The sequence below is a fragment of the Theropithecus gelada genome, chromosome 9, assembly GCF_003255815.1.
Source record: "Theropithecus gelada isolate Dixy chromosome 9, Tgel_1.0, whole genome shotgun sequence".
Lineage (NCBI taxonomy): Eukaryota > Metazoa > Chordata > Mammalia > Primates > Cercopithecidae > Theropithecus > Theropithecus gelada.
Genome location: NC_037677.1, coordinates 64,581,255 through 64,595,250, shown reverse-complemented (window position 1 = coordinate 64,595,250; position 13,996 = coordinate 64,581,255). Strand labels below are relative to the sequence as shown.

General features: G+C 51.8%; 1 protein-coding gene across 2 annotated transcripts; it reads right to left on the bottom strand.

The window, feature by feature from the left end:
• Positions 1 to 1,362: 1,362 nt before the first annotated feature.
• TACR2 (tachykinin receptor 2) lies at positions 1,363 to 13,474 on the bottom strand. Of its 2 annotated transcripts, none has more exons than XM_025395792.1 (5): positions 12,489 to 13,474; positions 11,515 to 11,709; positions 5,532 to 5,685; positions 3,952 to 4,148; positions 1,363 to 1,964 (listed from the first exon to the last, which is right to left on the bottom strand). In XM_025395792.1, exons 1-5 carry the CDS (start codon positions 12,878 to 12,880, stop codon positions 1,706 to 1,708), a joined length of 1,197 nt encoding a protein of 398 aa, XP_025251577.1. In that variant the 5' UTR covers positions 12,881 to 13,474; the 3' UTR covers positions 1,363 to 1,705. The 2 variants fall into 2 exon arrangements, with proteins under 2 accessions (XP_025251577.1, XP_025251578.1); XM_025395793.1 differs by having other exon boundaries at positions 1,553 to 1,964; positions 12,585 to 13,468.
• Between the last annotated feature and the right edge of the window lie 522 nt (positions 13,475 to 13,996).

Below are 13,996 nucleotides of genomic sequence, written 5' to 3'. Positions count from 1 at the left end.
CTTGCTGCAGAAGTGGGAGTGGGTGGGAGCTGTGCTGCTGCTTTGTAGGTGGCTTTTGTATAAAACAGTTAAGAGTCATGGCTAACAGCCAGGTGTGGTGGTTCACATCTGTAATCCCACCACTTCAGGAGACAGGCAGGAGGAATGATTGAGCCCAGGAGTTCAAGACCAGCCTGGGCAACATAGCAAGACCCCATATCTACAAAAAAACTTAAAAATTAGCTGGGTGTGGTGGTGTGTACCTGTGGTCCCAGCTACATGGGAGACTGAGGCGGGAGGATCCCCTGAGCCCAGGAAGTTGAGGCTGCAGTGAGCCGTGATGGTGCCACTGCACTCCTGCCTGGGTCTCACAGACAGAGACCCTGTCTCAAAAAAAAAAAAAAAAAAGTCCTGGCTACCATGTATTGGGCACTTAATCTGGCCTGGCCTGCTAGCTTATAGGCATGACTCCCATCGTTCCTCACAGCATCCCTGTGAAGTAGTGACGATACTGGGCAGAGGTCACAGTGACTTGCCTGAGGGGAAACAGCTGGCTTTTTTGACTCTTAATCACCATCTACCTGGGCTGTATCTTACATCTTAAATACTGAGACAGAGAAGCCCTCCGCTGACTCAGTCACTGGGCTTCGTGAAATAAGTTTCCTCCTTTGTATCCGCATCCTGATGGTGAGTCAGTGTCATGGTTGCATTGCCCACGGATATGTTTTGTTTAGCTTATGCAAAGTTTACAAAAATGTGGGTCAAATTCAACAAATCTGGAAGACTCACATACAAATGTGGATTTATAGCTTCTCTCGAAAGATTTAGGAATATCTAGCAACAGTGGGCTCCCATTACCATGTGGCAACGCTTGTCCAGAGCCGAGTAGTTCCTGTCCCCTTTGAATGCCTATCCTCTCCAGGTTGCCATGGCCCCCACCACTCCCTAATAGCTCAAACTGAAGCTGGAAGTCAGTTGCCTTTTATCATCACATTTGCAGCTTTTCTTTTATACATATTCTTGTGTGCCCCAGGAAGGCATTTGAGCTTGCATCTCCTAGATTAGATAAATATCAGCTCACACTGCCTTTTCTGACCCTTACTGGATTCCCTGAAGTGCTCTCTGAGATGGGTGGCTGAGTCCTCTTAGAGTCAGCATCCTTTCTGGAGTTCTGGCCCCATGTTGTCTTTGCATTGGTGTACTGAAAGATGGGCATGAGCTGAACTTTCAGATCGGTCTTCTTGATTGGCTACTTCTCAAAGGGTGCTACACCTTGTTCCGCAGCCAGACAAGGCTTCAGGGTTCAGCAGGCACCTGTCTTAGTCCATTTGTGTTGCTTTCATGGAATACCCGAGACTAGATGGAATACCCGAGACTAGGTAATTTATAAAGAAAAGAGGTTTATTTGGCTCATGATTCTGGTGGCTGGAATATCCAAGATTGGGCAGCTGCATCTGGTGAAGGCCTGAGGCTGCTTCTAGTCATGGTGGAAAGTAGAAGGGAATTGCTTTTGTGCAAAGAGATCACATGGTGAGAGAGGAAGCAAGACAGGGAAACTGAGGACACCAGACTCTTTCTAACAACTTGTTATCTTGGGAACTAGTCCATTCCCACAAGAGTGAGGATTAACTCCAGCTGGAGGGCATTAATCTATTCATAAGAGATCCATCCCCAAGACCCAAACACCTCCCACTAGCCCCTACCTCCCAACACTGCCACATTGGGATCAAATTTCAACATAAGTTTTGGTGGGGACAAGCAAACCATACCCAAACCATAGCCCTGATCCATCCTGGGGACGCCCCGCCTCCCCACAGGTAGCCTCGGCGGGGGCTGCATCCCCAGCCATGAACAAAGTCTCCTTAGTGTGACACCTTTTGACTCTCGTGGAGAGGGAGGGCGTGGGAGTCAGCTCGAGCTTATCTTCCTCGGTGGGTGTGAGCCACGGGCAGCAGCGGAAGGCAAGCCGGAATCCAGAGCGAAACCTGGGGGAGCAAGGGGCACCTTGAGCCAGGGAGTTAGGGGCACAGGAGCTGTGATGTGACTGCCCCACCCCTAGGAAACCGAGTTCCTTCCAGGGGAAAGTCACTGTCTCTCTCCAAGAGCCTCCCACGGCTCAGGGGCTCTTGAGAGATGCCTTCGTGGGTGAGTTTGATTTTTGGAAACTGCCAGAGTGTTCTGGCGTGGGGTCTAGTGAATGAAGTGGGTGACTAAGCTGATTTAGGTCACCTGTTATTGCAAACAAACAAAACAACACCCCAGCATAATTACTAAAAAACCCCACACAAAACCAGCAGATATTCTTGTTTGACTTGTTAACTGGCTTCTAAGGGAGGAGTCAGAGAAGAACCTGCTGAAACACAATGGAAGCTTTGGCAACTTGGGAGAACAAGGATGCTTTTCCCAAGGGGACTGCATTGAAAAACCCACACTTGGAGCCACCAAGTTCTGGTGCATTTGCCTGAAAACAAATAGCTCTCCCCATGGCAGCACTGAATGGGAGTTTAGAGCAAGCACACACAGTGGGTGGAAGAAATCAGACAGCAGAAATGGAACGCCGGCCGCTCAGAGAGGGGAATGATCCAGAAGCGATGTCAGGATCTTGTAGAGCCTGGGGTGTTGTTCAGACCCCCAGGGACTGTATCTCCCTTGGGTAGCAGGAGAGTGATGAACCCACAGAGACAGTGGGCTGGTGGCCCCTCCCTGATGTCGAGTCCCTGTCTCCAGGTTTTCAATCCCACAAGTCTTTAAAAGAGAAATGCGTGGTGTGAGGATAAGATGACAGGCCTTGGAGACATATGGAGTCCTGGCTTTACTGTTTGTTGTATGAGTTTGGGAGCATCTTCCTTTCTGAAGCTCATTTCCTCATCTGTAGAGTGGGGATGACACCTGCTTCTCTCCTATTATCTACTTCCCTCTCAGAAGATAGAGGAGAACCCTTCAGTAAGCATGCAAAAAATCATAGCTCCTTACTTCCTTTTGGCTTGCCCCAGGCGGGTGAAATGTCTGAGCAACAAAGATCCTAATGGCATTATGAGTAGCCTGGCTACCTGGCCAGGGAGGTGACAAAAAACACAAACAAAGAGGTCTGAGGCCAACTTTGCCCACATCATTATCTCACTGAGGTGAGACTGTGTCCACCTCTCACTGCCCCTTACTTGTCCCACCTTCAGGGTTTTCTGCAGCTGAAAGGCCTGCTCTGCAGGACTCCTGGGGCTGAGTTCCTGCCTGGCTCCTCACCCCCCACCTCTCCAGGTGCCCCAGAGCAAGTGCAGGCCCCTCTCTGGGACTCATTTCCTCAGAATCACAAGGGCTCGGGAAACCGGATGATGCCAGGAGAGTGAGATTCTGGCGCTCTCCTTCCTGGCTGTCTCTGCCAAGGTCACCTCTCAGCTGCCCTGAAAGCCCCTGGAGGACAAGGCATGCACTGTGACCTTTCCAGGAAGCAGCCTGTCCCACCCCTGTGCTGGCCCCAGCCCCCATCCCTGCTTCCACTGCCAGATGGGTGCCGCTCACTTGGCTCCAGGAAAGCCCTCCGTAGGAAGCTCGTGAAAATACTAGAACAGAAGTCAGTCCCTCCCTCCCGCTACTTGGCTCTTCTTTCCGCCGTCTGTCTGTCCCGCCCCCTCTCTCTGATGCTCCCCTTCCCTCCATCTCTCTGGTCCTCCCTTCTCTCTTCTCCTTACCCCAGACACAGAACCCAGAAGAGCCAGCAGTAACAGACGGTTAGAGCTACAGCCTGGGAGACAGGGTGAGGCTTTGGGGAGGATGGGGGCTCAAGCTAGGCCCAGGCCAGAGGGAGGATTATGCTGGGGGCTGAGTGTGAGGACGGCTTTCTCGTGTAGGCTGGGGGAACAGGGCCACAGGCTCCAGCAGGAAGGAGGGTGGATGCCTGAGCTGTGCAGGGGAGCCCAGCTGGGGCCGGGCAGTGGAGCTCTGAGGGCAGAGGGTGGGGTTGGAGTGGGGGCTCACCTGTGGTTGAGGCAGCAGTAGATGATGGGATTGTACATGGTAGAGCTCATGGCCAACCAGAAGAGTGCCAGGTAGACCTGCTGGATGAACTTGTGGCAGTAGATGTCCTCTTGGAAGCTGCCCAGGATGAAGTAGAGGTGGTAGGGCAGCCAGCAGATGGCAAACGTCACCACCACCAGCACCATGGTCTTCACAAACTGGTCCAGGAGAGGCTCAAGTTACTTCTCAGTGCCCAAGTCCCAGCCCCAGCCTTCCAAGGGCAGACCTAAAGCAACCCTTCAGCCCACCTGGGAATCGCTCCACACTCAGACCCCATTAGCTGTATTACTCAGGCCCCTGAGCATGTGTCGCCCAGACCTTCCTGAGCCCCCAACCTCAGGGACCTTTGCTCAGGCCGGTCCCTCTGCTCACACTGCTATCCTTCCTTTGAAGTCCTCACTCCTTGAAGCCCAGCTCAATGGCCACTTCCTACAAGAGGTGTCTGGGACCCCTTGATTCGCTGCAGCTCCCCCTCCCTGGAGAGTGGCTGAGCTCTCTCTCCTAACCCCATCCCTAGGGGAGCCCCCGTGTCAGCTATGCGTTCCCAGGTCGCCCCCTCTCTGGGATCTGTATCGGCACAGCCCTTCTCTCTGTGGGCTGTGAGGTTCCAACTAGGGACCCCTGCCTCTGCCCACGGGTCAGTTCCCGGACCTCCCCCTCCTCAGAGCCTGGCCCCTGCAGGCACACTCCTGCTCCGCTCGGCAGCCCGCATGCCAATTACAAAAGGTCTGGGGGTTCCTGGGCACCCTGATCCTCACGTAGGATCTGGGCTGAGACCCTGAGGGTGGAGCAGATGGAGGCCAGTGCTCCATGAGGGGCACCAGATGGCGCCCATGTGCAGCTACCTCCCCAAACCACCTGTGAAAGATGCCTACTATTGGGTGAGAAGCCGTGGCTTAGACCTGGCTACATGATGTGGTTAACCCATTACCTCCCCTGTTGCCCGGCAGGAAGGGGGCAAAGACAAGCTTGGACTGGAGGAGGGTGAAGGGGGTCTGGGACACAGAGGGCTACATCAGGACCTTCGGGGGGGGCCTTGGATGGCAGAGAGTAGGGGGACACTGGCACTTCCGGAAGAAACTGGAGACAGATTTGATGAAGCTGGACAACAATCTGGTCTCCACGACTTCTGAGGTCCGCAGTTCCAGCCTTTGAGGGCTCTCCTGTGACAGACTAGGCTCCTTCTATAGTTCTGTGGGGCTTCTCAAATTCAACATTCTGATTATTCAGTCTAAGATTTTAATATTTTATCATTCTAAGATTCTTGGGGGTATCTGAATTCTATGGGGCTTTAGGAGTCCCTAACTCCCCTAACATTCTGGGAAGTTTCTTTAATTTTGTGTGTGGCCAAAGACCAAAGGGAAATCTGCCCGCCTGGGAGGAACGCGGTCAGGCTCTGGCCCCAGGCTTCGCGCAAAGGCAGCTTCCGCAAGCTTCTCCCGGGCGCCCTCTCGCGGACCGGCCTTGAGACCTCAAGGGCGGCTCCCCAGGGCGGGGCCAGGACCAGCCCCGCCCCCGCCAGGCCCCGCCCCCGCTCCTACCTTCTTCTTGGCCTGCAGGTGGCGCAAGTTGGCACCGTGGGTCTGCTGTCCGGGCACTGCGCGCCTCCAGAGCGTGAGGCCGATGACGCTGTAGGCGACGAACATCACCGCGAGCGGCAGGAAGTAGATGAGGGCGATCACCACGAGGTGGTACCTGCAGGGAGAGCCGGGGGCCTCGGCAGCGGGCGGCCCGGGGACGACGCCGAAGTCGGCCAGTGCCTGGTCCTGGGACCCCGCTGGCACTGTGGAGCCGCCCCTCCGGACCCACCCTGAGCGCCTTCCAGGGACTTGGTTTGATTTAAACAAAAATAAAGGGGACACTGGGTAGCCTGTGTGCCAGGAGACGGCTTCCCCTGCAAAAGGGACGCCAGCAGTAGCCCTGCGTCCTTCCACGTGATAGACACGTGTCAAAAAAAGGAAAAATGAGCGAAACAAATTAAAAAGTAACTTGTTTACAATTTAAAATACCATTAAGCACAAAGGAGGCAGTAAAATTATCCCACTCCCACCACTATTAACATTAACCATTAATATCTGGCATATTTTTTCAAGAATCATATGCATGAATAGTAGTCACCCCTGATGGGAATTTCACTTTCCCGGGTTTCAGTTACCCCTCTCAACTGCGGATCCGAAATAGGGATGGACAGTACCACGAGATATTTTGAGAGGGAGAGACCTCATTCACAGAAGTTTAATTACAGTATATTGTTATACTTGTTCTGTTTTATTAATAGTTATTGTTAATCTCTTACTGTGCCTAATTTATAAATTAAACTTTATCATAGATACGTTGAGAAAAAAAAACATAGTATTCATATATAGAGAGAGAATTCAGTACTATCTGAAGTTTCAAGCATCCTCTGGGGGTCTTGGAGTGTATCCTACAGTATAGCCATATATGTATATGTATGTGTACGTGTATATGTATATGTATGTGTACGTGTATATGTATATGTATGTGTGTGTGTATGTGTATATATATGTGTATGTGTATATATATATAATCTGTATCTGTCTGGATGGATAGAATGACTGGTGTTAATAAGACTCCATCTGTACCAACATCGCTGTGGGGGAATGGGACAGTGGAAAAGCGCCGTATATCACATGCTGCTGTGTCATCTGCTTACGGTCATCAGCATTTGGCTGGGAACCTGTTTGTGTCAGCAAATGCCTTTTCATACCATCTTTGAGGAAGTGGTGCAGAGTACCACTGCATGGCTTCCTACTCTGTCCCCAGGGAGGACACTGGGTTGTGTTGAGGCTTTTCATTTCCTTTTGGAAACAGTGTAGGCCAGGCGTGGTGGCTCATGCCTGTAATCCCCAAACTTTGGGAGACCAGGATGGCAAGATTGCTTGAGACCAGGAATTTGAGACCAGCTTTGGCAAGATAGTGAGACCCTATCTCTATAAAAAATTTTTAAAAATTAGCCAGGCGTAGTGGGGCACATCTGTAATTCCAGCTACTCAGGAGGCTGAGGCAACAGGTTCACTTGAGCCCAGGAGATCGAGGCTGCAGTGAGCTATGATTGGACCACTGTACCCTAGCCTGGGCAATAGAGTGAGACCCTGTCGGAAAAAAAAAAAAAGACAATGCCCCCAGTCCTTAGATCTCTGGTTTATGACACTGCAACCTCTCTCTGATGAGCTGCAGGCTGGGGACTGACTCCCAGGCAGATCTGCAGTGGGAGCCTGTGGAGACAAAAGTGACTCCATCTTGGGTGCCCTCCCCCGTGTTGACTTCTGATGCACTCCAGTCTTGTGAATGCCTTCTGATTTCTACTTTATTTACTGTTCCTAGTGAAAGAACTTGTCAACCTTGATGTTACTCCACAAATCGTGAGCTGTGACGCACATAGCGTTCTTGCCTGTTCTGGAGGGCTGCCTTTCGTTGTCTTGCTGGAGCACGAATACCCTTTCCCTATGGTATCTAAGCGTTGCGTCTGGGGAGTGAGAATGCAGAGCTCCACCTGTCTTGTGGCCATCCAAGATCCTGCTTCTGTCTGTAAATTCCCTCAATAAATCACCCAATACTAACAAACTGGATTTGTTCTGCCTCCTTCTTTGGGTCTCAGCTCCTTTGGCATTCGGGAATCCCTTTCATAGAACAGAGTCCTTGGAACATTCCACCAAAGGGGCCTGAGACCCCTGGTCCTGTCACATGACTTTTTCTTTCTTACTGGGAGGACTGAGGTGTTCCCAAACCTCCTGCATCTACCTGCCACGTGCTGGCCTTGCTGGGCCCCTTTCTAGAGGTGCTGCCACCCCAAGGGAAGGGGACCCATGGTGAAACCACCTTTGTAAAATTATAACGGAGGAAATTATGACAGTGAAAGAAATCAGACCTAACCGACTCTGTCTTGCTTCTAACCCTTAAGCTGTCCTTGTTCATGCCTGGGCGTAGGCTGAACTATCTTTGGGAAGGAATTCAGTTCATAATTTTACTCTGAAACAAAATTGACAACAGCCCTTTCCCGAAAAGACCCCCTACTTGCCTGGGGTCCAATCTGCCTTTCCAGCACTAACAAATTAGCTACAAGAATAGAAATTAATTTAGGGGTCATGCAGCTTCCGGCTCCAAGAGTTTGAACCTCCCCAAATTCCTGGGAGTAACATCACTATAGTAAAACCTAAGATGAGTGCTTGAGATATTTTCCAGACCTTGCACTCGTGGATCAGCTGACACCACCCAGGCCAGCAATCTGACTCAACCAGTTCTGCCATCACACCCAGGAACAGAAGACAGCAAGAAAACCTCATTTCGACACCATATGATTCCATCTCCAACCCGACCAATCAGCATTCTCCATTTGCCAATCCCCTACCTGCCAAATTATCTTTAAAAACTCTGATTCCTGAATGCTAAGGGAGACTGATTTGATTTTGTTTTTGTTTTTGTTTGAGATGGAGTTTTGCTCTTGTTGCCCAGGTTGGAGTGCAGTGGCGGGGTCTGGGCTCACCACAACCTCCACCTCCCAGGTTCAAGTGATCCTCCTGCCTCAGCCTCCCAAGTAGCTGAGATTACAGATGCCTGCCACCACGCCCTGCTAATTTTTGTATTTTTAGTAGAGACAGCGTTTCTCCATGTTGGTCAGGCTAGTCTGGAACTCCTGACCACTGCCTTGGTCTCCCAAAGTGCTGGGATTACAGGCGTGAGCCACCGCACCTGGCCTAATTTGAGTAAATTAAACTCTGGTCTCCTGCACAGCCGGCTCTGCGTGATTACTCTTTCTCCACTGCAATTCCCCTGTCTTGATAAATCAGTTCTGTCTAGGCAGCAGGCAAGGTGAACCTATTGGGTGATTATAAAGGCTCCAGTCAATCTCTCTCCTAAAGTCTTGTGTTTAGAATTCTGCTTGGGTTCTTGTGCAAACATGCCAATTGCAAGAGGTTCAGGCACTCCTAGACTCCCTGATCCTCAAGTAGGCTTTGGGTTGAGAACCCCAGTGTGAAGCAGATAAGAGGGGAGGAAAGGCAACGAAGGCCAGGGCCCGTCACCTTACAGAGTGAGGATCAACAGGCTCCCCTGTCTCGGTGTCCAGATAGGGAAACTGAGGCCCAGAGAGGCACAGGCAGTCTGTGGCATATCAGTCTACAGATTTAATCATGACCCAATTTCCCCTTTTCTTAGGGTCAGCACTGTGGGAGTCAGAACAGGGCTCTTGTCCAGCCTCTTGTTTAAAGCATGATCTTAGGCAAGTCAGGGCTTTCCCTCAGCCTCAGTTTCCCCATCTGTAAAAGGAGGAGGCCATCTCTAAGTCCTTCCTTAGCAGGAGCCACACTCCTCTGTTGCTTGCTCCCAGGATGTTGTGCAGGACAGGAATTCACCCTGGGCTAGGTCTCCATGCAGAAGGCAGAGGGAGAGAGTCCCAGGGGCCACCTTTTTTTGTTTGTTTTGTTTTGTTTTGTTTTGTTTTGAGACGGAGTTTCGCTCTTGTTGCCCAGGCTGGAGTGCAATGGTGTGATCTTGGTTCACTGCAACCTCTGCCTCCCGGGTTCAAGCAATTCTCCTGCCTCAGCCTCCCAAATAGTTGAGGATGGATCACCCGCCATCATGCCCGGCTAATTTTTATATTTTTAATAGAGACGGGGTTTCATCACATTGGCCAGGCTGGTCTTGAACTCCTGACCTCAGGCAATCTGCCCGCCTCGGCCTCCCAAAGGGAGTCTTTTTGTATTTTGATTTTGGGGGTGTGTGCATGTGTTCCTGGAGAGGGCATCTTTAATTTCATCAGATTCCTAATTACACACAGTTACATGAGCCTGTGGGGATGGAGCCCTCATACTAAATCTCTAAATTAGCTCTCCCCCAAGAAAAACAATAACACATTCTCATACTTAAAATCAGGCTTTCCCCAGATCCTTTCGGAATTTTAAGTAACACCGAAGTATGGCTTTCCTAGCCCGCCCCTGCCTGCCTGTTCTTCCCGGTTGCCAGAATCTGGGTTGGAACTCGCTGTTCCCAGAGAGTTGGCGCGCGCAGTGGTCCTGTATTAAGGTGGAGAAATACCGCCTCCAAGTGGCCGGTGTCAATATGTTCTGCTCTCCACCCTTTCCTGAGCCAGAAATATATGGAAACTGCTCTCTGTGAGAGGGTGGGGGTGCAGGGAGAGATCAGAGACCCTGGGCAGTTCCCAGGAACGGCTTCTCAGAAGAACGAGTTCTCAGAGGAACGGCACTTTCCCTAGCCCTGAAACCCACAAAAGCAGCCTTCTCCTGGCAGGTGCTCAGGACAGATGGAGACCAGGCAGGGAGGGTGTTGGAGGAGAGGTGTGTTGCCATGGCTACCTGGCAGCCCTCACCTCAGACCATGCACACCCTCATGCTTGGGGCAGCTGACACTTTGTGGGAAGGATCTGTCACCTGCAGGTGTGTTTTCATGTGTCCACTATTTAAACTACCAATGCTGGGTACCAGTTTTGTGCCAGGCATGGTGCTAAGTAAGGGCTTCACGTACACTATCTCACTGACACTGACAAAGTAAGGTACTACTATGAATCCTCATTTTAGAGAGAGAAAGCCAGAGGTTCAGAGGTTATGTGAGTGTGAGGCATCCCCGGGCCAGGCGGGAGCAGGCCACGTTATGGGCCTGACTGACCCCAGAACCCCAGTCAGTTCTTTAGCCTCTACCAAGCAATGGCTCAGTGCCTGGGGACTCCAGAGACACAATGTGAGATCCTCAGAAACTGAGGCCAGAATGGAGAAAGGACTCACCCAGGGTCACACAGCAGCTGGGCCATACCTGAGTCCCTCTAACCTTGCCCTCCCTGCCTCCAGCCTGTGATGCCCACCTCAGCAGCCTGAAAATGTCCCAGGCTTCATCGTGGACGCTTTCTGCCTCAGTCTCCTGCCGCTTTGTGGCCTGAGCATATACAGAGTCTCCCCCAAACACATGCCTACACATGTCCCTAACATGTGCCCGAGTGCACGCACCTCTACAAACATGCCCACACACTTGCACGTGCATACACAGGCAGAAATGGGTGCCGCGTGTGCATGTGACATGTACAGTCACATACACGTGTGCATGCATGCATATCCTTATCTAAGGATGCACGGGTGCATATTTGAGTAGCAGAGTGGTGAGGAGATTGGGTCCTGGGCAGGATTGCTTGGATTTGAATCGCTAGCTGGATTTGAATTACTAGCTGTGTGGTTTTGGGCATGTTACTTAGTGTTTCAGTGCCTCAGTTTCTTCATCTAAAAAATTGTAATGATAATAATATAATACATACTCCATATTGTTAGGAGAATAAAATGGGTCAACATCTATAAAGTGCTAAGAACAGATCGGCTACATCGTGTGTGTTGTTTACTAAGCATACAGCTATATTCGCATAATCCCGTGTACACTCACTCATGTGTACACCTATGCACACACACCACACATGCATGGACATGGATGCATGCACGCACGTGTGCACACACACACGTGCACACGCACACACAGTTGCCCTCCACAATCCCCCAGAGGCCTTACAGGAGGAGCGTCTTGCCCCCGCTGTCTTCGGGCCAGGCCACCACGCACTTGGTGGCACCCTGATCCATGGTGACGGTGGAGTAGAAGCACTGGGGGGAGGCCAGGGCGAGAGCCACCAGCCAGATGCCAGCAATAACCGCCTTGGTGCCGGGGGCTGAAAGCCGAGGCTGGAAGGGATGGACGATGGCCATGTACCTGTGAGCAGAGGGCAGCATGAGTGGCAGGGGCCCTCCTGTTAGCCCAGCTCCCTTTCCCCTGTCTCCCTCTCTCCCAACCCAGGCCCACGCCCTCTAGCCCTTCCCCGCACTGCTGCCATCTGTCGATGTCATAGTCTCAGCCGACCTGCAGAGAGTCCGCTGGGCTGGTGACTTTCCCGCAGCCACACAGCACACCGATGCCTTGGAACCCCAGCCCAGGTACCCCAGCCCATCATTTCCCTCTGGGCACAGACATGCCCTTGGAGGGCCACAAGAAAGCCACACTGGAAGCCCATCTCAGGGCAAGACTGAGCATCCAACATTAGCCTGAAGCTCAGCCCTGAGCAGCGTTGGGAAAATAATTGGCCCTATTAGATTGTAATTGCAAGCATTCTCAACATTTTCCCTTTGTGTAATCTATCTGGAATAATAAAAAAAAACAGTATAAGACATTTCTTTGGAGTGAAAGAAAGACAACAAAACAAAGAACACTTTAGAAGATCGCTAAAACATCGCCCATTTCCCCTACAGACTCGAACAACCCGTCTAGTGCATCTAATACAAAGTCCTTCTTTGTGTCTAACCCTCAGTCTACCTTCTTCAGCTCCACAGTCCCCCCGCCTTCCAGATTCATAGTTTTGGACCATGACCAGATTTGGGAGGCCATTCTCTTGGTTCTACCCAAACATGCTATGTGACCACAGGTATGTCAACACCCTTGTCTGAGCCCCAGCTCACTGAGGAGGCTCCCCCCAGCTTCCCCAAGGCCCCTCTTGCCTGTCGGCAGCAATGGCAGTCATGGAATAGATGCTGACAAACATGGCTGTGATGGGGAAGAGGTTCTGGAAGTAGCAGAAGGCACGGCCAAAGTACCAGATGTTGTGGCTGGCATAGACAAAGTTGAAGGTCGCATTGAAGGCAGCCATGCAGAGGTCGGCCAGCGCCAGATTGACAATGAAGTAGTTGGTGACTGTGCGCATCCTCCGGTGGGCCAGGATGATCCAGATGATGATGGCATTGCCCGTCACGGCCACCAGCACCAGGGCCAGGTAGGCTGTGGCCCACAGTGCCAGCTGCCAGCCAGGCATGGAGAAGGCTGTGGTGCCCGTGGTGTTGCTCTCAGGGCCAGATGAGATATTGACTTCAGTCACAATGTCACAGGTCCCCATGGCTGCTTCTGGGTCTGGAACAAAGGGCCTGGCTCCTCGGCTCCTCCCGGATTTGCTATGGAAGAGAACTCCCCTTCAGAGCATGGGTATATGGGGGCAAGGGGAGGAGCAGATGCCAAGCATGGTGACACATCAGGAGAGCCTGGGACCACTCCTAGGTCTCAGGCAAAGATGAGTTGCGCTGAGCACAAAGCCCAGTCCAGAACCATTGTTATTTCAGATTCCATCCTGCTGGCCAGACTTCTCGAATATCTCGTAGAAATACAAAATTCAAATCACAGCGTCAGAGCAGAAAACATCCTTATAAGTCAACCCCTTCGCTGAAGAGATGGAAGACGGAGATTCCAAGAGGGGACGGGACAGCCCAGGTCACTCAGGACGTTGGTGACAAGTTAGGGTTCGAACCCAGGTTTCTCATCACATAATCCAGGAAACCTTCTGGATCAGAGGAATGCACTGCGGGAGTCTCTGGAGTCCACAGGTCAATGGCGCAGCAGCCTCTCTCCAGGCTTTGGGGTGTGAGCCGGGCTGGGGGCTGGGTGCTCAGGGCTCTTCCAGCTGCCAGCCCTCACCGCAGCTTCCCTGCCTTTCTCTGGGGCAGGGCCGGCAGGGGGCCTTGGCAGAGGTACTGCCTGCTCACGAGGTGGGGCTTTGGCTCCCACCCCTGGCCCCACCCCCTGCTTGGCCTTGTCTCTTGAAAGATTTAGGACTAGCTGCCGAGGCAGGGAGAGACCTGGGGGAGATGGGGCTGGCACGGAGGGCCCAGCTCTTGGCGGGTGTTGACTTTCACCCCAGGACAGGAGCTACGTTTAAAGAGTGATTCTGAACAGAGAAGGAGTTTGAGCCTGGTTTGATGACTCCAGGCAAGTCTCTTAACCTTTCTGAGCTCTGTCTACCCCATCTGAAAAATATAGGGAAAAATGGTATGCATCTCATGCTACATTTGTGAATTTTAAATGAGATAATATGCACAAAGTCTATTTAGCACAGGGGTTGGTACATAAAAACTATGATTGGAGTTTCTGCCCCCAAGGGAGGACCCCACAGCTCTGGGCGCTCTAGGAGGAGAAGCCAGAACCCGGAGCATTTCCAGCGAGTTCCCAGGTGATACTGATG

Coding starts and splice junctions, on each gene's coding strand:
- TACR2 (XM_025395792.1), bottom strand. CDS start 12,880: ATGGGGACCTGTGACATTGTGACTGAAGTCAATATCTCATCTGGCCCT. Junction 11,710..12,488: donor ACTGCCATTGCTGCCGACAG/GCAAGAGGGGCC, acceptor CTCTGCTCACAG/GTACATGGCCATCGTCCATC. Junction 1,965..3,951: donor TACTGCTGCCTCAACCACAG/GTGAGCCCCCAC, acceptor TTGCTCCCCCAG/GTTTCGCTCTGGATTCCGGC.